This window comes from Mus musculus, chromosome 1, assembly GCF_000001635.26.
Source record: "Mus musculus strain C57BL/6J chromosome 1, GRCm38.p6 C57BL/6J".
NCBI lineage: Eukaryota > Metazoa > Chordata > Mammalia > Rodentia > Muridae > Mus > Mus musculus.
The window spans coordinates 72,192,796-72,218,980 of NC_000067.6; the positions used below are offsets into that span (position 1 = coordinate 72,192,796).

The 26,185-nt window shown below is 46.9% G+C and overlaps 1 protein-coding gene across 3 annotated transcripts in view; it reads right to left on the reverse strand.

Annotated features, from left to right (window-relative positions):
- Window positions 1-19,519, reverse strand: part of Mreg (melanoregulin) — a 53,082-nt gene extending 33,563 nt beyond the window's left edge. Inside the window, exons 1-2 of one of the 3 annotated variants that reach the window (NM_001357488.1) lie at window positions 19,222-19,519; window positions 3,117-4,146 (exon numbers count right to left, since the gene is read on the reverse strand). In NM_001357488.1, the coding sequence (NP_001344417.1) occupies window positions 3,117-3,133 (17 nt within the window). In that variant the 5' untranslated portion in view covers window positions 3,134-4,146; window positions 19,222-19,519. Of the gene's footprint in view, window positions 1-3,116; window positions 4,147-5,288; window positions 5,487-19,221 lie in introns of those variants that run through there. The other 2 variants (XM_006496111.2, NM_001005423.2) reach the window with 2 other exon arrangements.
- Between the last annotated feature and the right edge of the window lie 6,666 nt (window positions 19,520-26,185).

Genomic DNA, 26,185 nt, shown 5'->3' on the forward strand with positions numbered 1-26,185 from the left:
AGCGCATAACCATCTGTAACTCCTGTTCCAGGGGATCTGATGCCCTTTCTGGCCTCTGTGGCACCAGGCACACTTGTGGTGCATAGACATAAATCCAGGCAAAAGAGAGACAGATAGATAGATAGATAGATAGATAGATAGATAGATAGATAGGAAAAATTATGATTTACTTATTTCTATTTTATGTGTATTGGTGTTTTGCCTGCAGGTATATCTGTGTGATGGCTTCAGATCCTCTGGAATGGGAATTACCGGCAGTTGTGAACTGCCATGTGGATGCTTAGAACTGAATCCAGGTTATCTGGGAGACACAGCCCCAAGAAAACATTTAAACCCTAAGCAACAAATATGTACACCCATATACTCTGAATGATCAAGAACTAAGAATTTCAGCTGTAGACTGGGGTGATGGCTGAGTGGATTAAAGCATTTCCTGGCTGGAGAGATAGCTCAGCTGTTAGGAGCCAGGTTCAATTCCAAGCATCCACATGGAGGGTCACAGCCATCTGTAACTCCAGTTCCAAGGTATCCAACACCCTCGTCTGGCTTCAAAGGGTACCAATCACACATGTGCAAGCAGGCAAAACACCCATGCACGTTTGTTTTTATTGGAGCCAGGTGTAGTGGTGTACATCTTTAATTCCACATTCAGGAGGCAGAGGCAAGTTGACCTTCATGTGTTTGAGGCTAGCCTGGTCTACCTAGCAAGTTCCAGGGCAGCCAAGGCTACATAGAAAAACAAAAACAAAACAACAACAACAACAAAAATCCCACTTTCTGCACAAGGGTGAGGACCAGAGTCCAAATCTCCAGAACCCAGGTGAAAGCTGGGTGTTTGGCAGCCCACCTGTAATTACAGCCTCAGATGATGCAGAAAGATCCCTCCAGCAAGCTGGATAGCAAGACTAGCCATGTGATATCGGCAACCTCTGTGTTTGACTGAGAGACTCTGCCTTATCAAAAAAAGGTGGGACAGAAGGAGATGATCTGCTGACATTAATGTTGGGCCTCCACATGCATTTGTACCCATGTGCCTGCACTACCACGTGCATGTATGCCCATATAGATATACATGCACGACAGACAGACAGACAGACAGACAGAGAAAGGAAAATTCAGTCTCTTTGTTCCATACTCTTGTTTCATGATTTTTTCTTCATAAAGTATACCCATGTTTGGCCTTGGGGAGGCTGGTGATGAAGCATCGCACACAGGACATGCCTGTACATAGCCCTAGTTAACTTCTGAAGGACAGGACAGTCAGCCACACTGGAGCTGCTCACTTCATGTAATAACATGTATGAAGGGTGACTACACCTTAATCACGGGACTCAGTAAAAGTGTGGGCATATGGTCGTGACTCCTGTCTCCCATCCTCAGTAAAACCAGTAAGAGCTTGCTACTGGGTGATCACATGGCTAATAATTAAAAACTATGATAAGTGCTGTAAAGGGAGGCGGGGGAGAGCACATCTAGGATGCTGGCAGCAGATCCTGGCAGCAGCAGACACTGGGCAGGCAAATGGAGAAACCACACTAGAACGGTACAGAGGCAGGTAACAACAGAGCTGCCAGCAAGGGAGGTGCGGGAGGAAACACTGGAAGAAGTGAGAGAAGCTGGGGAGGAAGTTCAGGGCTAGAGACACGCACATTCATGCACCTAACCTTTCCCTAGGTTAGTACGGGCTTGACTCCTGAGCAAAGGCAGGACTGTGATGAATGTATTAGCATCTTAAAAACCAGGTAAAGTATGGGGATTGCTTGAGCTACGCAGGAAAGGACTCCAGAGATTTGTTTGGTTGGTTGGTTGGTTGGTTGGTTTTTTTGTGGTTTTTTTGTTTTTCGAGACAGGGTTTCTCTATATAGCCTTGGCTGTCCTGGAACTCACTCTGTAGACCAGGCTGGCCTCGAACTCAGAAATCCACTAGCCTCTGCCTCCCGAGTGCTGGGATTAAAGGTGTGCGCCACCACCGCCCGGCGAGATTTTTTTTTTTTAAAAAAAAACTATGTAGTTGAGGAACTAGACATGGGCACAGCAAGCTTGGGCCATCCTGTGCTACACAGAGATACCCCATGTATAAAAAAAAAAAAGAGGAAGGGGAAGGCAAAACGAAGATGTAATTGAGGTGTGGGAGGCCCTGGTTTGATCCTTAGCACCAGAATAAGTGCACACATCCAAACATAAGCAATTCAGATAACTTGAGTGAGAGACAAGAGATGTCAGGATCTGAATGGCAGCATGGAGCTGATGAAGGCTGTCCCATCCATGGCTCCGTACGGCAGAATTAGGGTGCTAGAGTTGAACTAGGTGGGAGACGGCTGCAAGGGGGCGAGGGGAGTCAGAGTCCCTCTGAGCTATGACTGACTTACCAGGATACAGAGTGATGCCATTCTGAGGCAGAACTAGAATGCCCATTGGCCACGGGAACGCACATGTAGTGTGTGTAAAATGAGAGCATGGCAAACAAAACATGCAGAAGACATCCAGAAGAACAGACGGCCGAGGGGAAGGAGGGATTGAGGGTAAATGGCAGGTAGGCTGAAGGCAACCATCAAGAGGTCCACAAATATGACACTCCCGGAAGCTGGCATCAAGGAAATCTCGCAACAGGAAGCAAGAGCCAGACTGGGAACCAGGAGAGATGCCCTGGGGGAGAGTGAGCAGGTGCAGACCAGGCTGTCGAGCCAGTCCTCAGCAATGGCAATGACAGCCAGGGCCCACACAAGAAAGCCAGGGCAAAAGGTGAGGAGGATGTTGGAGCCAAGGCCAATCAGAGGCCAGCCACCTGAGCCGGCATAGGACCTAGCTGCTGAGTACTGAACAGTGCTGGTAAGATCCCTAGCTACATCCTTCAATCCCAGCGTTTGGGAAGCAGAGGCAGGTGAGGCTCCTTGAGTTCAAGGCCAGCCTGGTCTACAGAGTGAGTTCCAGGACAGCCAGGACTACACAGAGAAACCCTGTGTCAAAACAAACAAAGAGAGGGAATGGGAAGGGGCTGCGATTAAAGCTGCCTTGCTGCTCTGTGCAAAAAGACTTCAATAAGCATGCTGAACTCAAACATTCATGCAAACCTACACTGGTAGTTATTTATCACAATCACAGACTTTGATACATACCTGAGTACTTTGTGCATGTGCCCTTACAATAGAGGAAGGTAAGAACAATTTACAGCACAGAATGACGAGAGCAGAGAGGAAGAAGTGATCGACTGCATGAAAGGAGAAGGAAATTTGGGCGCTCTTATGGCGACAACATCAGCCTTTCACTCAAAGGAGGAGCGGAGGAGTGAGGAGCGAGGGCCAAGAATCCCATTGGGAAAAACTGCTCAAGAAAGGGCATCAGCACTAGGAGGCCCCAGGCACCCACAGGCTGGGGAAATTCAAGCTCTTGCGCCCACACTACAGTGAGACAGTGAAGACGCAGGGTGATTTGATGTCAGGCTGAGGACAGTGCTAGTCCAGGCTTCTGTCCCATTGAGCTGTGACAGGTCAGATCAAAGGGTGGTAGAGCAATAACTCTCAAGGAGGAATAAGGAAATTGCATAGTTGGGGGCAGTGTCACAATCAACTGTCACATGAGGAGGACTGTGTGCCTTAGTCACAGTTCTACTGCTGTGAAGAGACACCATGACAAAGGCAACTCTTACAAAACATTTAATTGGGGGCTTGTTCACAGCTTCAGGGGCTTCGTCCAACATCAGCATGACGGTGAGAAGCATGGCGGCTGAGCGGGGGGTCCCTTTTGCCTACTAGCTCTTGCAGCCTGTAAGCCGTGGCACCTTAGACTCCACACTTGTATCAAGGGTTCTTCCATTCCACCCCTCCTGTTATACAGCCGCCTGGGACAGGAAGGGTGAGGGTCACTATCCCACTTGTTAGCTAAGAACTAAACGTCTCCGAGGAAAGGCTGACAATCTTCCCAGGTGAGGTTCTTGTCTGGGAGTCACTGAGCAGCCATGTCACAGCAGGAGTTGAGAGACCGGTTTTGCTCATTAGTGCTGACCCTTCTCTTGGAGGCCCCATGGGCAGCCAAGAGCGGGATAGAGCTTGGTGTGCCCGTCTTCTGTTTTCCTTTGTCTCCTTTGTCTTACAACTTCAGATTCTCGTTCTAGTCTGCACATGGGCATGTTAATCATTTAAGGGGTGTCTGTTGAAAAACCGGCAATACAAAGTTGATTAGCACTGAATTTACCTAACCTATCTCATCCCTCAAGACCAAAAGCATGAAGATAAGATAAGTAAGGTGCTTTCCAGACTGGAGCAACATCCAGCTGTCAGCTTTTACAATATCCTGCTCTGGATCTCCTGGACTCCAGCCTAGACATTTCTAATATTCTCTCGACTTATAGTCACATGGGTTCCAGGAACACAGAAGCCTCACTCACAGACAGACTGCCTCATGGTGAGCTCATCCCCTAAGTGGGATCAATTACTCAATGACAGTAACTGGATGCCCCTAGCCCTAAGGCAGGGCAATCATCTCTTAGGGACTGAATTGCTCTCTCCTGCCCCACCCCTTCACACACACACACACACACACACACACACACACACACGTGCAGTCACTTCATCCAATGATAGATGCCAGCTAGAGAGATGCATAATAGGAAGGTTAAAAACGTAACATATAAGCCAGGCAGTGGTGGCACATGCCTTTGATGCTAGCACTCCAGAGGCAGAGGCAGAGGCAGGAGGGTCTACAGAGTTCTAATTAAGGGTACGGTTTTGAAGTTAGCCCATGGAGAGGCTCAAGCTCTGCCTAGTCACTGAAACTCAGGAGACAATAGAAAGGAGGAAAAGACCCACCGGGGGCTGCCCTGAGTAAACCTCTCCAGGGTCACGCCCTCCTTCATCAGATGCCCCCATCTGAGCCCACCCGTCTCTGGACAGCCACATCCACCTCACCCCACCCCACCCCGACATCTCCCCACCAGGGCCCAAGTGGCCATGTTCTTCAGTACTACTAAGTCTTCTTTAGAATCAGAGGGAAGGTGGACTCCTGCCACTAAATAACTGATTATTCGAGCAATGATTTCCAAAAGGGCAGTCAAGGGGCTGGAAGAATAGCTCACTCAGTGTGGAAACTGGCTGCCTCTGCAGCACAGGTATGTATGGTAAGGTAAGGCTGTAATCCCAGCCCAGACTACTGGTGAGTTCTGAGTTGGCAAGGGAACCCTGTCCCAAAAGGAAGATGGACAGCTCCTGAAGAATGACACCAAGGCCGTTCTTTGGTCTCCAAATACACCCACACAAGTGCATGTGCGTGCATACACACATACACACACATACTTCAGAGAGAGCCATGGCTGCGAGCTCTTTAGACAGGTCTTGTCTGGCCAGCTCCTGAGTCCTCAGTCTTGATCACCACAGGCTCCGGGATGACTCCAGCAACTCTATCAATTTACCTCACTCTGAAAGCAGCCAGGAGAGGCCAGACTGAAACGAATAAAGCAAATCACCTGAGGAAACACAGCTCCGGGACCTCTGTAAGGCCCTGCCCATGAAGTGCGCAGGGCAGGCGTGTGAACTGAACTGTGTGTGTGTTGGGGGCCGGGGGGTAGGGCAGGAGCCCTAGGAGTCTTGGGAGGAAGAAGGAAGGGGACTTCCAGCCAGCCAGCAGCTTCCCCCTCTCTCTTCCTCCCTCCTATAAACCAAGTCTGAAAGGGTCTAAAGAAAGTGAGAGCAGTCGCTTCGCCCCTGGCCACCATCTGCTGATAATAAATATTTAATGAACCTGGGGCACTTGAGAAGCTGCTCAGATGTTGCACCCCGTGCAGAAGCCACTCTCACTCCCAAAGGGGAGAGGTCTTGCATTTCATCCTCACCTTACCTCAGGGCATGAGACCCAAACTGCTCGGGAGTCTTCTTTCAACAGTGTAGGTAAAAGTCTGCTGGGCACATGGTTGCCAAGTGCCTGTCAGCATGAAAGCCATTTACAGGGAAAGCCTGGGGGATTCCTCACTATGCCAAGGACCCTGTGTAAAAAGATTTTGAAAAGAGCTACAAGATACCACAGGTACGGGATGGCTGCTGGCCAGAAGTTCCAATGACCTCACTGCTCTGATCCTGGGCCTTGGGTCAACAATGGCTGATCTAAGACTGAAGCTATGACCAGGGACAGGAACAAAGCCGGAGTCTAGAAAGGCAGGCCTCGAGAAGCTGTATGATCTCCCCTGCTCTGCCCAAGGCCTCCTTGTCCAAGTAGGGCCTGGCCAGTCCCTTACAATGGCCCTTCTCTGTGATGGAGCCGGGGACTCTAAGAGCTCTTCCCTCGCTGTCTCTCCTGTCCTCCCTCCCACTCCCTTTTGTGCTCTCTTCCTCCAATCCCTTCCCTCTTCATTCTTCCATCCTTCCTTCACTTCTAAGGCAGTCTAGCCTTTTATCTTCTTTTATAAAACCCTACTTGATCCAGTGTTTAAACATCTGCTACCCAAGCCAGGCATAGTGGCATAAACCTTTAATGCTAGCACTAGGAGGCAGAGGTAGGCAGATCTTTTTGAGTTCAAGGTCAGCCTAGTCTACAGAGTGAGTTCCAAAATGTCCACAGCTATGTATTGAAAGTCTGTCTCTATGTTGCCTCAAGTTTAAAGCTTGTTCATTTAAATGCTGTGGGGATTTTCTGGGCCCTGGCTCACCTTCACACAAGACTAGATGTGATATCCCTGGAAATGAGGATGAGGACCCAAGGCTGAGACCCTGCAGAGCCAGCAGGGCAGCACTGTGCCCATTCCCTCCAGCTGGGGAGACACTGGAAGGGCTCAGGAGGCTGAGGCTCCACCCGCCCCCTCCCCTCTGCTTGCCTGGACTCCTGCCTTCCTCATCCAGCCTCCCGCCTTTAAAGTCTATCCACATTAGGACAATCCCTAAATCAGCACCCCATTGAGCATCTCTCCCAGTGTTAGCCTCCCTCTCTCCAGTGAGATGTCTAACAGACGGCACTACCTCTACAGGATACAAACACGAACCTTGCTACCAGTGGCCTCCCCACTCCCACGCCATCTTCACGTTGCTCAGATCAAGGCCACAAAGCTACCCTGAATCCCTCAACCCCTATTTCCAGTGTATCAGAAAATCCCACTGCTTCTATGTTCAAAAGAATACCCACCGCCCTACACCCCGAGCCGTGGCTGCTTAGGTCTGCCATAAGAATCCCTGTGGAGTTTGGTTTTTTCCAGTCGATTAGTTTTTCTTTTTTTAAGCTTATGTGTATGAGTGTTTTACCTGTATGTATTGAAGTGCACCACATATGTGTCTGCTGCCCAGAAAACCCAGAAGAGGGCATCAGATCCCCTGAAAGTGGAGTTACAGATAGTTGTGAGCCACTGGGTGGGTGCTGGGAATCAAACCCAGTCCCTCTGCAAAAGCAGCAAGGGCTGTTAACAGCTGAGCCCTCTCTCCAAGCTGGTTTTTCTGCTCTTAATCCAAAAGCCAACAGGATTGATTCTCCCAAAATGTCAGTGAGGCCATGTCATCCCCCTGCCTTGGCTGATCTATATGCCCACCCGATTCCTTCAGACACTTGCTGCCTCTCCCCCACTCTACCCTTCTACACATCACCTGCTCTTGAAGCCTGCTCTGAACAATTTACTGTGATCACACCTCCCCCTTCGGATCTACCCTTCCTCTTTCTGCATACCTATAATTCCCAATTTACTTTTTTTTTTTTTGAGACAGGGTTTCTCTGTATAGCCCTGGCTGTCCTGGAACTCATTTTGAAGACCAGGCTGGCCTCGAACTCAGAAATCCACCTGCCTCTGCCTCCCAAGTGCTGGGATTAAAGGCATGCGCCACCATGCCCGGCCCCAATTTACTTATTATAGTCACTGTCTGTTGTGTCCTTTGCTGACCATCATTAGAAGACATATGAAGACCAGGTCCCAGCCACAGTGCTTGCTCAGTGGTTTATGACCAGTGTTTATTTAACACAGTACCTGACACACAATAGGTACTTAATAAATATTTGCTCAATTACTGAACATTTGTTTCCCAAATCCTCAGGGCTCCAAACAGAGTTGAGGCTGTCACTGGGCTCCAAGAAAACTGTTCACATTGTTCAGCTGGTTAAACTAACGAAAATCAGGCTGAGAGTCTTGTGGGAGGACCAGATGATGGGCACATGTGTTTCTGTCAGATGACAGCCAGGACTATGAAGAAATACACAGAGAGGCTCAGAGAGAGGGGAGGAGCAGGGTTAGACATGGCAGTCAGGGGAAGATCTCTGATAAAATCACTGGGTGGGGGGGGGAGATCTGAATAAAGTGAGAGCTATCCATGCAGGAAGCCAGAGAAAGAATATTCTAGGCAGAGAGAGTAAGATTCACAGAGGCCCTGCTTAACATAGCTACAGGACCAGGAGAGGGCCACAGGAGAGGAGATGGATAATTCTGTGGTCTGTGCTGACCTTAGAAACTTACTTAATAGCGTTAAACTGGGAACCACTCTCAAGCCCATTAGTAGAAAGAGTGAGTGTACTAGAATACAGACTGTGCAGCAGGAAGAACCATGAAGCAAGCTCACCGCAATAGGTGAGCAAAGTAAGGTGTGTGGGGACATATAAGGTTTGACTCTGTGGGTGTGGTTTAAAGGCAAAACCAGGCTGAGTCTATAAGGTGCATAGAGAGGTGATAAAGCTGAAAAGAAATACAAGGAAATGTAAATGAGGAAAATACCTAATAAAAAGTATTAAAAAAAAAAGAAATACAAGGAAATGACTCTGACGAAAGTCTAGATATGATGGGGAGAGGATATGTGACACCTATCTCTTATCTTGAGCGGTTGGCTACAGTTCTGAATGTCTTTGGTCTGTAATGTCATTTAAACACGCACGTTTTAGAAAACTAAAATGAGCAGGGCAGAGTGGCACATGCATTTAAACCCAGCACTCATTGGGCAGATAGACTTCTGTGAGATTGAGACCAATGTGATCTATGTGGTGAGTTCCAGGACAGCCAGGGCTACTTAGAGAGATTCTGTCTCAAAGAAAGAAAGAAAGAAAGAAAGAAAGAAAGAAGAGAAGAGAAGAGAAGAGAAGAGAAGAGAAGAGAAGAGAAGAGAAGAGAAGAGAAGAGAAACTCAGGTTACTTCCAAACATTGAAAAAGGTATAGTCTTTAGGTACAATGTCTCATCAAAATTATTTTCTCAAAGGAAAGAAAGAATAGGATGTACAATATGTAACTATAAAAGGAATAGAATGTATAGTATATAACTATGACAGTTCAAATATTAGCCCAGCTAAAAATTCTCACATATCTAACAGAATAAACTATTTTAAGCAGAGTTTCTTTACACAAGGGTGAAGTGATATAGTCACTTCAAGACTTTTAGAAAGTTCTAGGAAACCTAGAGCAGACCATATGATGTACAAGAGAAAAAAAGTCACCTTTTAGGGACTGTCCAGTGTCACATGGCTAACTGAAAGAAATGTCACCTTCTAGGGACCTTCCAGGGTCACATGACTAACTGAAAGAAATGTCACCTTCTAGGGACCTTCCAGGGTCACATGACCAACTGATACAAGTCACAAAAGGAGAACAGGGATGCTGCTGTGAGTTACCAGGGAAGAAAACCTTTTAAAATCATCCTTGTTGAGAGCTGGAGAGACGGCTCAGTAGTTAAAACCACTGACTGCTGTCCAGAGGACCAGATTCAAGTCCTCTCACCCACGTGGTGGCTTAGAACCACCTGCAACTCCAGCTCCAGAAGATGTGATGTTCTCCCCCGGCCCTCCTGGGCATCAAGCAAGCACAGGATACACAGATATGCACGCACACAAAACACCCACACACTAACATGGTTGTGGTAATATGCCTCTAATCCCAGCACTTAGGAGGCTGGAGGCTGGAGGATCCCTGTGAGTTTTGGATAAGCCCAGGCTACACAGAAAGTCCCAGGCCAGCCAGAGCTATCTTGTAAGCAGTGAATGGCTGATCTCTGAGTCCCTGTTCCAGGAGCAGCCCCTATTTTCCAGCTTTGCTCTAGGTCTCAAGAAGGTATATGCGCCAGCCCTAGATTGGGATTCGTGCGATCTTGTGTGTCTCCGCTGACTCCTGTGACTCACTTTCTGGCTAGGGCTGTGGCAGGCCACAGCCTGCATACACTGCAGAGATCAGGGGTGAGATGAGTTAACCCTTTGCAATCTACTGAGACCTGGCTCTACAAAACCAACAGTGTGCTTGCTGCAAAGCGAGTTGGGTCTGGACCGCAGGCTGAGAGCTCTCAGCAACATCGACACATCTGCCAGCTTTCTGTAAGCCCTTCTAAGGATGGGTGTGATTTGGTCAACTCAGAGATCATGTGAGTCCATCCTGTAAAAAGAAAAACTGCCACATGTAAGAAGTGATACACTTCTAAGTATGGGATGACCCCTTCAAATGCCATGAGCCTCCGTCAGCCCCGCCCTTCCTCCACACTGAGAGGTCATCTCTGACCTCAGTACAGGGAAAGCAGCTCGGGGATTCTGAACCCCTGGCTACCACAACTCAAGGAAAGTCTCACACTCAAAACACAGTGTCTAGCCCGCAGTATACAAGCAGCTGGAGACAAGCCCCACATACGCTGTACCCGAGAAGGGCTCCGCTCTCACAATGACAACAAAATGTAACAGGCCTATGCATGCCTTCCACAAGTTATTGAAGCTCTCTGTGCCTCAGCTTCTCAAGTGTCAAGCGGAGCTGTGAGTACATTGATCCTCATTATGCACAGAACCCACATCTACAGGACTTCCCGCTCACTAAAATTTACCTTAACCCTAAAATCGATACTAAAACCGATAGTTTTAAGGTCATATGTTGGCAGGCACAGAGCAACAATCCCAATTGAGACTGGACAGGCAGCCCCTGCTCCTCTCGCATGCTGGCGATGAGTGCCTCTTTTTTGTTTTGTTTTGTTTTTTGTTTTTTGTATTTTGAGACAGAGTTTCTCTGTGTAGCCCTGGCTCTCCTGGAACTCACTCTGTAGACCAGGCTGGCCTCAAACTCAGAAATCCACCTGCCTCTGCCTCCCAAGTGCTAGGATTAAAGGCATGTGCCACCACTGCCCGGCTGAGTGCCCTTTTTTTTTAATATACATAACTCATCAACTCAAAGGCCATGTGAGACTACCCTGTAAAATGAAAAACATTTTATTGTGACATATTTTATATTTCTTTTTCACTTTTCACTGTTGGCCTGCTGCTTACAATGCTCCCAAGGGTGACTGGTACTGAAATGTGAAAATCCATGTGTGTGGGATAGGGAGGTAGCTCCATTGTTACAGTACTTCACAGAATCTGACTAATGCCTCCTCATGGGTTAGGGCAATATTCAACTTACACATACAAAGCCTGGTTCACTGTGCCTCCTACACCAGAAGCAAGAAGGACAGGCCATGAAGGGTCAGGGCAAGCTCAGGGAAGATGAGCTAACGGCGATGCTTCCTCCTCGACTCTCATCCTGAAGTAGGCTGGCTCAAACACGACCTGGGGGACATTCGGAAACATTCCATTCCTTCCTAAAACACCCCCTCTGTGGACACAAGATAATTATCTAGAGCAAAGTGAGGTCTCATTTATTTTCCATAATTGGTATCCAGGCACCACAGAAAAACCGAAGGGCTGCCTTTCTCCTCCGTCCCTTGCCCACCAGTGTGAGCATCCTGAAGCTGCAGGTGGGTGCCTGAAACAAGCAGGGAGCGTGATATCTGGAAGCTTCCGTGTCCATTCAAGTGGCTTAGGAGAGAATCAAAGAACCATGAAGGAACACATTTCTGTGGCCGTAAGCCACCACTTTGTTATTGTGACAGCCTTGATCCATACCTCACATGTTTCTTATAATTAACAACTTAAAATGTTGACCCAACCAACATGAAGGCATTCAGTACTTGAGAGATGATGGGTGGCCAATGATTTAGCCATCTCAGAGCAAGCCATCTGCACTGTGGCTCTTTCCTCAATGCAATGGTTTGTGGATGCTAATCCAATCACTTTTTACCCTATTTTGGGAATGTGGTCAATGTGGGAACAATGGCACTCAGAACTTAAACCTTACATGGATGGTTGATATGGTCATGTTACTGTGATTAGTACTTATAAGACTTCCATCCCACGGGCAGTGAACAGTGAGTATATGATCCAAAGAAACCTGTGCTTTCTTTCAGACTATAAACTGTGCTAAGATCTGGCCGAGTCCTTTCTCCAGGCCTATGTCTGTTCTTAAACTGTCTTGTGTTAGCAATGTCTACTTCAGGGGCTGGGGCCGTAGGAGAGCACTTGGCTCGTATGAACAAGGCATTGAGTTCCAACCTCACAGCCCTGGAGGAGAAAAGAAAGAGAAAAAAAGAAAAGGAGAGGGGGAAAGAGGAAGGGAGAGAGAGAAGGAGGGGGGAAGAAAGGGAGGAACAAAGGGAAGGAGGGAGGACATATTCCCACACCTCCACAGCTAACAGGAGGCTCCAATTCTGGGACTGCAAGCACACACTATCATGCCTGACTTTTGTTTCCACGGGTGCTGCTCATCAAACCTCATGCCTGCAAGGCACGCCCTTTAACAGCTGAGCCACCACTCCTGGCCCCCTACAGACAGGTTTTAACCAGACAGACAAGGAGTCACATCTTCTTTCTTATTCAAGTAGGGTCTGGTATATCCCAACCTGACCTTGAACTCACTATATAACCGAGGTTGGCTTGAATTTGGTGTGTGTGTGTGTGTGTGTGTGTGTGTGTGTGTGTGTGTGTGCCACTGTGTCATCCTGGCTGACCTGGAACTCTCTATGTAGATCAGGTGGGCCTCAGATCCACAGAGATACACCCACCTCTGGTATGGAATGCTGGGATTAAAAGCATGTGTCACCACATCTTAAAAGACCTTGAACGTCCGTCCCATCCTTCTGCCTCCGCATCTCTGAAGCATCATACCTACAGCTATGCGTCATCACAATGTTTTGTTTTGTTTTCCCTTAAGATCTATTTATTTTGCTTTACATGCATAGGTGTTTTGCCTGCGTGTATGGCTGTGCACCATGTACATGCCTGGTTCCCTTGGAGTCTAGATGATAGCATCAGATCAGTGAACCACCATGGGGGTGGCAGGAATGAAACCTGCATCCTCCTAGAACAGCCATTCTCTTAACTGCTGAGCCATCTCTCCAGCCCCACAACTGGTTCTCACATACATTCTCTTATCAGTTATTACCTTCAATGCATTCTTTAATTTCTCAGTGCTCGGGAATCCTTACTTATAACTAGATAAGGTCTATCTCTCTTGGTCACGTGACAATTAAGTGAAAATATATGCAAATAAACATCACTTATGCAAGAGCCTGAATGCAACAAGTACTTTGCACATAAGGTTTAAGAATTCTAGAAACTCATCTCATTTAGATCTAGGTCAGGCAAACACAAGGGTGACAGGTACAGGGGTGTTATCATTCTTTAAGGTACATGTCAGAATTGTTGATGTCTGTTTTACTACTCGTTATAATTTTTTAAAATAATTTTAAAGCCAGGCAAGTGGTGGTGCACACCTTTAATCCCAGCATTTGGGAGGCAGGCGGATCTCTGTGAGTTTGAGGGCAGAGTGAGTTCCAGGACAGCCAAGGCTACACAGAGAAACCCTGTCTCAAAAAACAAACAAATAAATAAAGATAATATTAAAATTTAACAGATAGCAAGCAATTCATAAATGAACAAATATAACTAATAGTCAAAAATGATTTTATTTGACTCTTTCTCCATTGTGGCTCACTGTGCCAGGTACCACAGGACATATGAAAGCGAGGATTCAGTCACCAGATGCTGGCCTGAGACCTCTAGTCTCACCAGACTTCAAAATATACACCTTATAACTGTGACAGCTGGCCGAAGGCAGGGAGAGGCCCAAGAGTAAAAGTAGAGAGACACCTTAACTTCTTAGGGAGACTTCCCAACATATGCTCAAAAAGGCAGTCACTGAAATGGGCCTTAAACCCGAGCAAAGTTTCTCAGGAGGAAAGAAACTGGGAAACTGGAGAGATAGCTCACAAGCTCTTGCTGGACAAGCATGAAGACTGAGTTCAAATCTATCTCAAGCATCCACGTAAAAGGTCAAGTATGGCCACGTTCACACTCTGTGAACAGTCCCAGTACTGTGATGGGGTAGACGGTAGGGTCACTGGGTCTTGCTGGCTGCCAGCCTAGGTCTACAGTAAGACCCTGTCTCAAAAGGATAATTTGTGGTTTGAAGGCAGGATATCAGCTATCCTCCTCCGTCTTCTGCTCACACACTCTACACACACACACACACACACACACACACACACACACACACACACACAAAGTGAGGAGGGAATACAGAAAATAAAAAGGTGTCTCTGCTGACAAGCATGACATCAGCAAAGGCAGCAGGTAGGAAGCCAGCACACTAGTTGGTTACAGGCAGAGGCAGCAAAGGCAAAATTAGACTCCAGGGAAGGGGAAATGAGGAAGCGCAGACAAGGGAGTCCAGCATGGCAACAGGTAGCAAGCACGCTGAGAGGGGACCAGCCAATTCTCTCCGCTTGCAACTTTCAGAAGCACACTATCCATTGGGCTAGAAGTCCGATTTCAGGATCAGGAAGAGTCAAGGAGTCCAGTAAATCGATGCTATCTCTATGGGTGTGTCCCACGTGCTCACCGCCCCTCCACTGCACCTAAAGCATCGTTTTTTATTTCTTTTGCTTATGTGCATATGTGCATGTGTGGAGGCCTTCCTGATTGTTCTCCACCTTTTATATGGAGGCCAGTCTTTGCTACCTGGAGCTCTGAATTTCAGGTAGTCTTGCTAGCCAGTCTGCTCGGGGAATCCTCTGTCCCTTTCTTCTAGTTTTCTAAGCACTGGGATTACAGTCGGGCTGACACACCCACCCAGCGTTTTACATGGGTTCTAGAGATCCAAATCTCTGTCCTCTTGCTAGCAGAGCACAATTTTTCCCTGCTGACCGTCTCCCCAGCCCTGAGCATAGCTTTTAGGTGTGTTTCACAACTAGGTCCACAGACCACCCACAGCCAAACCACCAAGCAGTTATAGTTCCTAAAATGCAGAATCCCAGGCCTGTCCCAGACTTATTTATCAATCTCTTTGGGATAGGTACCAGAAACTGTGTTTTTACCAACTGTTTCTATTTAGTAATAACAACAACAACAATAACAACAACAACAGTAGTCAAGAAGGAAATGGGGGTCCAGGCAACTTCTCTTCAGACATCTGCATGTGATATAGAGGACTTAAGAAAATGGCAGGCCGGGCAGTGGTGGCGCTCGCCTTTAATCCCAGCACTTGGGAGGCAGAGGCAGGCAGATTTCTGAGTTCGAGGCCACAGAGTGAGTTCCAGGGCAGCAAGGGCTACACAGAGAAAACCTGTCTCGAAAAAAAAAAGAAAAAGAAAAAAATTCATAAGGGAAAGAAAAACGATGACACGAGGAACTAAAGTTCTCAGTAGCGATGTGAACCATCTGGTCACAGGACCTCATCAGTAAATGTTTCACCTAGGCTCTTTAGAAACAGAACAGCAGGTCCCATGACCCAGTAATTCCACTCTGAGAGCTTTACCCAAGGGAGCTGAAACTATGTCTACACAGAAACCTACACACGAATGTTCACACACTCTTCATAACAGGAAAAAGCAGAAACAATCCAGATGCCCACCAACAGGGGGACAGATAAACACAGAATGATGCAAAGAAATAATATCCAGCCATAAAAAGGAATGGAGAGTATTGATACAAGCCCCAATACAATAAAGCTTGAAGCCATCATGATAAGTATAGAAAGCCACACACAAAAGGCCAATTATGATCACTTACAAAAAAATACCCAAAATAGGCAAATCAATAATGCCAAAGACGTAGATTACTGGTTGCTTGGTAACCATAACTAGCGGTGAGAAGAATAAGAAAAGTGATGGTTAGCAGGGTGCTCGTTTTGTTTTTGTTTTGGTTTTTTGAGAGGGGTTAAAAATACACTGGAATTAAACAGTACCAAATAGCCAGCTGAAAAGATGGCTCAGAGGGTAACGTTGCTTGCTGCCAAGCCTGAAGACCTGTGGGTTCAGTCTCTGGGACTCACATGGTAATAGAAGAGAACCGGCTCTCACAAGTGGTCCTCTCTTCTGACCTCCACACATAAGCCAAGGATGGCTCAAGATGCCGACAGCCACATGATTTTGTGCATATACTAGAGTTTGAATCCTCAGCACCCACATAAATGCCAAGTGGGCATGGTCATCCACCTGTAATTCCAGCTCATGAGGCAGAAACAGGGCGATCTCCTGAGCAAAGGGGCTAGCTAGCGAGCTCAGAATTCAAGTGAGAGGCCTTGCTTCAACATATAGGGAAGAAAGCAGTCAAGAAGACACGTGATAGCAACCCCAGGCCTCTAGATGCACATATGCCTGCACACACACACACACACACACACGTACCCATTCACATGTGACCATGCATATAAACATGCAAACATATCAATATCACACACATAAATATGCAATAATAAAATACTAAAACAATGAATTCAAACCAGATCTTCTGATAACTTGGGTAGAAAAGAACAAGTGAGTACCCACAGACACATGTATACCACTATCTCAAGCCCATTAGTAAGCTGGCCTTCCGAAATAATTATCATCAAGATGGCGCCAGGATAACACTAAACCACATGACACAAGCCCACTCACACTCACATGCTCAGAAGCATAACATGAAAATTAGTACTAATTACAATTTATGGAGTATTTGCCGTGTTGTCAGACACTCTATTAAGCACTTGGCATGTATGACCTCCCTTCCTTTCTCCCCGAGAGCCTCTGCAGGATGCATAGGCATCATCACCCTTCACAAAGACACGAGGAAGCTGTGGAAGACACAAATAACCTTAATAACTCACGGCCAGCCACCCACTCACCTGACTCCTCCCAGGTAGCCCGGCTCATCAACGCTTCGCTATGCTGCTCCAACTGATGATACCTTCCTATTGTTGTTGTTGTTGTTGTTGTTTGGGGTTTTTTGTTATTGTTTTTTGAGACAGGGTTTCTCTGTGTAGCCTTGGCAATCCTGGAACATTTTCTGTAGACCAGGCTGGCCTCCAACTAATAGAGATCTGCCTGCTGGGATTAAAAGCGTACGCCACCACAACTGCCCTGGCACCTTCCTAACTTTTTTTTTTTGGACTTATTTATTTTATGTATGAGTACACTGTCGCTATCTTCAGACACACCAGAAGAGGGCATCAGATTCCATTACAGATGGTTGTGAGCCACCATGTGGTTGCTGGGAATTGAACTCAGGACCTCTGGACGAGCAACCAGTGCTCTTAATCACTGAGCCACTCCAGCCCCACCTTCGTAAATTTTAAACATTTCTTTTCAGATAGGGTGTTGTGTTTAGATTTCTTTGGCCAAGGCAGCTTTGAACACCTGACTCTCCTGCCTCCCAGCCTAGGAGCTATGATCATGACCCTGTTCCACCATGCCTAGCTAACTTCATCTTCTTTTAAAAAAAGAAAGAAAGTCACAAAATTCAGACTGTCATCCACTGAGCATAAAGCAAGACAGGAGAAGGTCTCAATTTCAAAATAAAAAGCACCTGAAGTCCAGCAATTCTAAAAGAATAAAAAAAAAAAAAAGCACTAGAAAAAAAACAAAAACAAAAAACAAAAAAAATGGCTGAAAGTAAATTGAAGGCTGTATTTCATAAGAACCTAGAGTCTAAAGTCCTGAGATAAAAATCTACACGGTTAGCTTTTGCTGTTTAAATTAAAGATAGGTAATTTAGATTTCTCCAAGCCCAAAGTAATCTCAAAATCTAAGTGAGAGGGCTATTAGCAAAAACAACCAAACATAGTATGGTAGCCGGGAGGGGTGGTGAACGCCTTTAATCAGATCACCCAGGAGGCAAACGGATCTCTGAGTTAGAGGTCAGCCAGGTCTACATAGTAAGACAGAGTGTGTGTGTGTGTGTGTGTGTGTATTTGTGTGTGTGTGTGTGTGTGTGTGTGTGTGTGTGTGTGTGTGTGGTGCCTTGGGTATCTAGATATATTTCATGAAACACCTCACCAGATAACAAGATGATAATTCCAAGTCCTGACTCGCAAAAGGGAGATGAAAAGGGGCCACAAGGCCACTTTAGGAAAGGGTAGAAGGCAAAAGGTCACCATTGGCCAGGAGCTTGGAGGGACTAAGAGTAGATTGTTCCTACAGGGGCAAGTACATCCTGCTTAATGCGCTGGAAAATAAGAGCAGACAGGCAGGATGGGTTATGTAACTCTGCAAAGTCAGGGGAAGTGTCTGGACTTGACAGAGTAGGGCAAGGTAAAGCCATGCTTTGCTGCTTCTGCCAGAGTTGTGCAAGCAGGATTGGATTCGTTGCGTGTCCCTTAAGGAAGGGGTCCTGGCTTCTGCGCTTGTTCACCAAGCCTAGAATTCCACCCTACATCCTGTGCCCTAATTTCAATTCTGTTCCCTGGGGCACGACTTGGTGGGACCTCATTCGATAAGGTTAACCTGGCATGGTGGAACTTAATTTCAGCAAACTCACGATAGGGAGGAAGAAAAAAACAAAAAACAAAAAACCAACATTTTAAGGAAAAATAAAAATCACAGTCCTATCTCTTCTCTCTCTAGGAGCCGGCAACCACGCTTGGGTATGTCTTATTTCTGAGTGCCTTTTTCTTCTACCCCTCGTGCTTATACGTATATTAAAGTATCGCTTTAGGGGAAAAAAAAAAAAAGTCAAGCAAAGCTGTGCACAGGGTTCCTTCACAAAGCCTCTTAGCACATTAGCTAATGAGCATTAAATGTCCCCACATTTCAGTTTAAACCCCCGAACAGTCAATTGGCTGTCACTGGTACAGCACGCATAGTTTTATCACGAGAAAGATTTCCTCAGTCACTGAAATCGACTTCTTTCGGTCATGACATTGGAAGAGATAGCCAAACTTTTTTTTTTCATCTCAGTGCCAAGGAAACCCACGCTCGTCCGTCTCATCCGATGAGACCCCCTCTGGAAACTTCTCTTCCCGGCCCTTTCCCCTGCAGCAGTCAGTGGCGTTTCCCAGGGGCATCCGCTGCCTCCGAGGAGCCACACAAAATCTGAACCAAGGATCCGGAGCTTAAATCGTCTTGTGCGAGACCGGGGCCGAGGGGGGCCGGGTGGCACCGCGGTGTGACCTCACAGCACCCCTTCCCCGGTTCAGACGACACCCGGGTCCCCACCCCGCGAGGCGGCCCGATACGCACCTGACCAGCGGCTCCTTCTCGGGCCGCGCGGGCTCCTCCAGGCACCGGCACGGGCAGCAGCAGCAGGCGCTCCGTAGCCAGCGGCGCAGCCCCATGGGGAGCGAGGCCCGGCGCCGGGATCCCGGAGCCGGGCGCGCGATGGCGGCGGGGACGCGGGGACGGGGACAGGGACGGCCGCGGCGTCACGGGCCGGGCCGTGCGCATCACGCCGCGGCCGGCCGTGGGGACGCGAGCTGCGCGTTTGCCGCGGGAGCTTTTCCCTCTCTCTTTTAATTCCCCGGGTGCCGCCCGAGCGCATGCGTCCTGCGACGCCCACGGCTGCCCTCTAGGGAGCGAGCGCGCTCCAGGCGCCCCGCAGAACCCCGGAGGTGACCGCTGAGCAGCAGGGGTCTGCTGCGCGTGGCCGAACCCAACTGTCCTTTTAATTGGCTTCTCTGCAAAGGAAATGGTCTCCCACAATACACGCTTTGTAAAAGTTTTTTTATTTTTTCAAACTTCCAGCCCTTGAACACTCTTAGGGGAAAAAAAAAAAGCAACCGCTTGTGAGTTCTACAACTGTTATATTACAAGAGATTTATTTTTGTAAATTACAATGTGAGTGCTGGGAACAGAATCCTGTCTTGTGTAGCGCCATCTACCTCACCAGCCCCCAGAAATCCCACTTTTGTTTTTTTATGTCCAAGCAGCAGATTACCGCACCAAATGTTTGTGGTTTTGTTTTGTTTGGGGTTTTGTTTGTTTGTTTGTTTTTATCTTTTGAAATTAAAACATTGCATTGCCCCACCCACCCTCACCATTCCCTTTCTCCCTCCAACCCTTCCCATGCACACATTTTTGTGCCTGGCTCTTTTCACTGATGTCATGCAGACTGTATGTGTATCTTTCTGTCTTCCTAACGCAGACCTAATCTTACCGATGCCAGTGTTATTTAACCAGACCGTGAACATAATGGTGAACATGTTAACCAATCCCAGCCTTTTGTACTGAGGGCTGCAGTGCACATCCTTGAACTGCTGCACTTGGGAGCTTCTACACCAACTGAATAAAGATGTGGCAGTCGACTTGCTGTGTCATAAGATGCCCCTTTAATTTTTTTTTTAAAAAAGATTTATTTTATACATATGTGAGAACACTGTAGCTGTGTTCAGACACACCAGAAAAGGGCATTGGATCCCATAACAGATGGTTGTGAGCCACCATGTGGTTGCTGGGAATTGAAATGAGGACCTCTGGAAAAGCAGTCATTGCTCTTAACCACTGAGCCATCTTTCCAGTCCACCCCTTTAATTTTAATGAATCCTGCCAAATTGCTTTCCAGTGTGCAATTCAAATTTAGACTCTGGCATACAAACCCTATACTCAATATAAAATACAAGGTGTGATCGCCCAGGGAGTGTCACTATCAGAAAGTGTGGCCCTGTTGGAGTAGGTGTGTCACTGTGGATGTGGGCTTTAAGACCCTCATCCTAGCTGTCTGGAAGCCAGTATTCTGCTAGCAGCCTTCAGATGAAGATGTAGAACTCTCAGCTCCTCCTGCACCATGCCTGCCTGGATAATAAACTGACCCTCTGAACCTGTAAGCCAGCCCCAATTAAATGTTGTCCTTAGAAGAGTTGCCTTGGTCATGGTGTCTGTTCACATCAGTAAAACCCTAAAGCAGAAGGTGTTTTGCTTCTTTGTCTTGCCTTTGCCAGTCTGATTTACTTGAGAAGTATTTAAGCTATGTGTGAGGCATGTTTTAGGATGGGGATACAGCAGTAAACAAGACCAGCAAAAAGTGAACATTCTGGTGAGGGGTGGTTAGACAAGGAAATAAGCACTTTCCAAGTATGTTAACTTTAAGTTAGTTAGACTAGACTAGTTAGTTAGACTTTAAGTTAGTTAGACTAGAGAACAAATAAGGCAAGAAAAGGGATGAGTGCCATGGTGAGGTGTGCGTGCCTAGAGGTCAAACCCAGGGTCCTGCTCACACCAAACTCAAGCCCTGAGTTACAGGCCCAGGCCCCAGTGTTTTATTTTGAAAAGGTCTCATATAGGCCAGGATGACTTCAAACCCCCTATATAGCTGAACATGACCTTGAACTTCTGACTCTCCTGCCTGCATCTCCCAAGGGCTAAGATTACAGGTATGTGCTGCCACGCCCAGCTTATGCAGTGCTAGGGGCTTTGTTCCTGTTAGTCCCTTGACTTCCCAGCTCACCCACCCACTGTGTCTCTTTAATGAGTGGATCAAGTTAGCATTCAGCCTTAACAAAGATTAGCGTGTTCGGTTTCTGCCTACTTTTAAATTAAGATGTTCTGATTTTTATTTTAAAAAGTAACAGTTGAAGATCCCTTTTAAAACTCACTTATTACGTCTATTTATTTGGCAGGGCTGGGGCAGCTATGAGTGCCCTGACACACAGGTGGGGTTCAGATTTGGCCATAGTTGGTTCTCTTCATCCACAATGTGGGTCCCAGGGATCCAACTGAGGCTTGTCTGGCTTGCCTTTCGCTGAGCCACTGAGCCTGACCTGTTTGTTGGCTCTTTAAGGCTCATCACCTCAGTGTCTGTCACAGTGTTGTCTTCCTGGGAGTTGGCTCCTGCTGCTTCTCCTCCACCTTCGGCTTTGTGGCTGAGCACATTTCCCCTTTCAGACATCCCTCGCAGGGAAGCTCTGAGCTTCCCCTTTGAGAGTTAGGCCCCACTGCTCCTCTGCCTGCCTTAACCAGTATCGCCTACCGCACATGGTAGCATCTGACATTTACCGAGAGTCCCTGGGCACCTGATGTCGGTGGAGTTGGCAGTCCCCTTGGGGCAACTGGTGACTTACAGTGCCATCAGCTGCTTGTTTTCAGAGCAGAACTAGGAAAGGGGCCAGCCTCTATTTTTAGACTTCTCTGTATCAAGGAAAACCCTGAGTCTGTCTGGGTCTATTTTGAAAACAATTAGTGTAGTTTGGAGTCTTTCCTCACACACCCCAGCCTTTAGGAATTTACTGACAATTACTGAGAGCCGGAGAGGGGGGAAGGGCATGTGCAGAAGGGAAAATGAGAAAAATCCAAATATTTAAATCCCAAGGCTACATCATTAGTGGGTTCCACCAAAACTCTTTAGTGTTTGCCTGGGAAGCTCTGCTGAACTTCCATAGCTCCACTTAGGAGCTGTACCTTTCCCTGAGAGATGTGGTAAGGCACAGTGGAGAACCACCATGGCTCAGAGAAATCACAGCAAGAAGTCCCATGAGGGTCAAGGAAACGGCTCAGTGGATAAAGGTGCTTGTGCCAATTCTGACAACCTGAGTTTATCTCCAGAACACACATGGTAGGAGGGAGTGACTTCCACATGCACATCATGACGTAATGTGAGTGTGTGAGTGTGTGTGTGTGTGCGTGTATGTGTGTGTGTGTGTGTACAGAGAGAGAGAGAGCATGCTAGAGAAATGGCTTAGCAATTAGAAGCACACACTGGTTTTTACAGATGACCCATGTTCAGCTCCCAGTATACACATCAGGCCACTCACAACTGCCTCTTCCAGCTCCAAGGGAATTCGAGACCACTGGCCTCTATGTAAATGTACTCACTTGGACACTCAAATACATACATAAATTTTAAAAGGCCAGGCCTAGCCGTGTGTGTGTGTGTGTGTTTGTGTGTGTGTGTGTTTGTGTGTGTGTGTTTGTGTGTGTGTGTGTGTGTGTGTGTGTGTGTGTGTTTGAGACAGGGTTTGTCTGTGTAGTCCTGGCAGTCCTAGAACTCACTCTGTAGACCAGGATGGCCTCTGCCTCCCAGTTTAGTGGTAGAGGCCTTTAATCCCAGCTCTCTGAAGACTGATAGGCAGATTTTGGTGAGTTTGGAGCCAGCCTCATCTATCTAGAGAGTTCTGGGCAGCCTAGAGCTATATTGTGAAACCCTGTCTCAATAATAAAGTATTAAAATAATAATAATAGGGGCTGGAGAGAGGTCTCAGCAGTTAGAGAACTTGCTCCTCCTCTTGCAAAGGATTATGTTCAGTTTCCAGCACCCATATGGTAGCTCACACCCGCCTATAACTAATTCCAGAGAATCCAAACCTTCTAGTGCCTATAGGCACCTGCACATATATGGTGAGCATGCAGAAAAAAAATCTCACACACATAAAAATATTTTTTTTTTAATTTAATAGGGGGCTGAAGAGATGGCTCAGTGGTTAAGAGCGGCGACTGCTTTTCCAGAGGTTCTGAGTTCAGTTCCTAGCAACCACATGGTGGCTCACAACCATCTGTTATGGGATTGGATGTCCTCTTCTGGTGTGTTTGAAGAGAGTGTACTTGCATACATTAAATAAATAAATAAATAAATCTTTGAATAAATAATAGTGAACTTTTTAAGAAGTTCCATGACTAAATATCACCAAGAGAAAAGCAGGGTGAGGGGCTCATTGACTCACTTGTTTTTATTGTTTGTTTGTTGTTGTTTTCTTTTGTTTTTGAGACCATGCTTTTCTCTATCACTGCCCACCTTTGCTCTGAGGAAGAGAAACATCTAGACAACCTTATTATCTTGTTTTGTTTTTGTTTTTTTGTTTTTTTCGAGACAGGGTTTCTCTGTATAGCCCTGGCTGTCCTGGAACTCACTCTGTAGACCAGGCTTGGCCTCGAACTCAGAAATCCGCCTGTCTCTGCCTCCCAAGTGCTGGGATTAAAGGCGTGCACCACCACTGCCCAGCGACAACTTTATTATCTTAGAACTTGTCAGATAGCACAATGGCTGGAGCAGAATCTCCTACCCTAACCTGTATCAGCCAGCCTCCGCTGGTGGTGGAGGCCTCTAGTTCTAGCTACCCCAAGATCTTACAAGGTAGTCGTGCACTTCTCGTTCCAAAGCCTGGCCGAAATGCCCCTTTCTCTTTCCCTGCATCTTCTCTTCCTCCTGGGACCCGGAAGTACCACCTTTACCATTTGCCCAGCAATTGGCTCCTGTCTTCTTTATTGACCAAATCAAGAACCAATTAGGGAACCAGACTTTACTATCAGCACCTCCCCCCTACAGGTGTGTGCCACTACGGCCAGCTGAGTCACTTGTTTCTGCATCTACAACATCCTCACCTCTCCTTTGTCTTTTGAAAACACCCTCAATTCTGCAGGTTGTACGTGGCTAGAGATACCCTACCACCTCTTGCTCCTTATCCTCTCTCTACAAGAAACCAGCTATGACCAAAGTAGGCTGAGCAGATACACAGCTCTCATCTTTAACACCAGGAGCCAACAAAGGAGAATGCTTGAGGTGGAGATGTGAATTGCTTTAGGGGCAGCTTCTTGAAGAGGAGACTACAGGCCTCAGGGGCCCAGGACATTCCTACAGGACTTTTTCTATTCTCTGTGAGTTATTCAATATTCGTTTTGCTTACTAGGGTCAACTTCTGTAACCCTTTACAGTCTGGTGAAGGGCGGGACAGGATCAGAGGGACAGAGGGAGAGCTAGTCTAGGAGAACTTCCTACGCTTGGGTGGTGTCCAAAGCCCAGAGAGGAATTGTGTTCTTATGTCTCTGCTTGGCTTCTCCACCCTTCTGCCCAGCCCCCCGTGGTTCCTCCTAAATGTCTAAGCCATTTTCCTCAATGCTTGCTGCTGCTACTCAGGTTCATCTCCTTCCGTCCAAAAACACCCCGAGAAAACCTCAATAACAATAGTCTGTGTTCATTCGTCAGCTCCAATTGATAATCATTTCTGCTCCCCTCAAAATCCAGCAGAGACTCTTCACTGAACTGCAAACCTGGAAAGAACTCGGCTTTTAGAAGGACACACCTTCCTGAGTTCAATCCCCAACACGAGGAATAAGAAAAATATGAGATAACACTCAAACGGTACTTAGAGTTTTATTCAAGAAATTTTGACTCTCACAGACTAACCTTGTAAAAAGCAAACTAACTTATGTATCAGCTCCTCCTAATCCTTGGTCTAAATTTGAGCAACCATCACTGGATAGAAATCATCTGCTAATTACCACTAGCAAGAACACTCAGACAGGTACAAGTGCAAAAGGCAATGTAGTCCCTTAAAGGAAGCCAGAAGTTAGCTGGGCAGTGGTGGCGCACGCCTTCAATCCCAGCACTCCGGAGGCAGAGGCAGGCAGATTTCTGAGTTCGAGGCCAGCCTGGTCTACAAAGTGAGTTCCAGGACAGCCAAGAATATACAGAGAAACCCTGTCTAGAAAAACAAAACAAAAAAGACTGGTTCTGAGCCCAATATCTTGTGAAATATGCCTAGAGATGAAAGATAGGGTATTCATACTCAGGAAAAAAAATTAAGCCAGAACAAAAAATTGGAAGTTTATGAAACTCAGATGTCTGTGCTCAACCTTTGATCCCTGCAGCAGGGGCTTCCTTACCCGGCCATCTTTCCCACAAGCAAATCTACACACCACTATACGGGCACAGCCATATCCACTGGGAAAGACGAGAGTCCTAAGGCTAGACCAGTGGCTTGACGCAGTTGCAGCAAGTCTGGGCTGAATGATGTAATGATGCCCTTCTGTCTCGTAACTCTTGCATTTTGGTCTTTGCATGCTGTGCTCTTGGGGGATTTCTGCATTAGATTCATTTTATGTCTTTTTCTGAGAAAATTATGTCTGAGTGTTTCTGGAAAAATCCTAAAGCTAACTTTATCTGGCCCTATTTGGAGCTCTGGAGATCATTAAGTGCTGATAAGCACATAGCTAGGTGAGGCCATTACTCCAGGAATCTTCTTGGGGTATCTGTCCCTGAGCAAACGGAAGCAGTGTAAATGGTGCAGAGTAAACAGAGACAGCTGACAAACTCTAACTGGCCAGAAAAAAAAGGGTTACAGATTCAAGGTCTCCCTTTACAATATGATTAGAGCTGTCTGACAATGTAGTTTAAAGATAGGGGGTCGGACAGGGTAGACCCCTGGAAGAACCAAACTCAGCAAATAGATTAAATAAAATAAACTCTTCCTACTTTAGAAGTTAGGTATCAATATTTGCT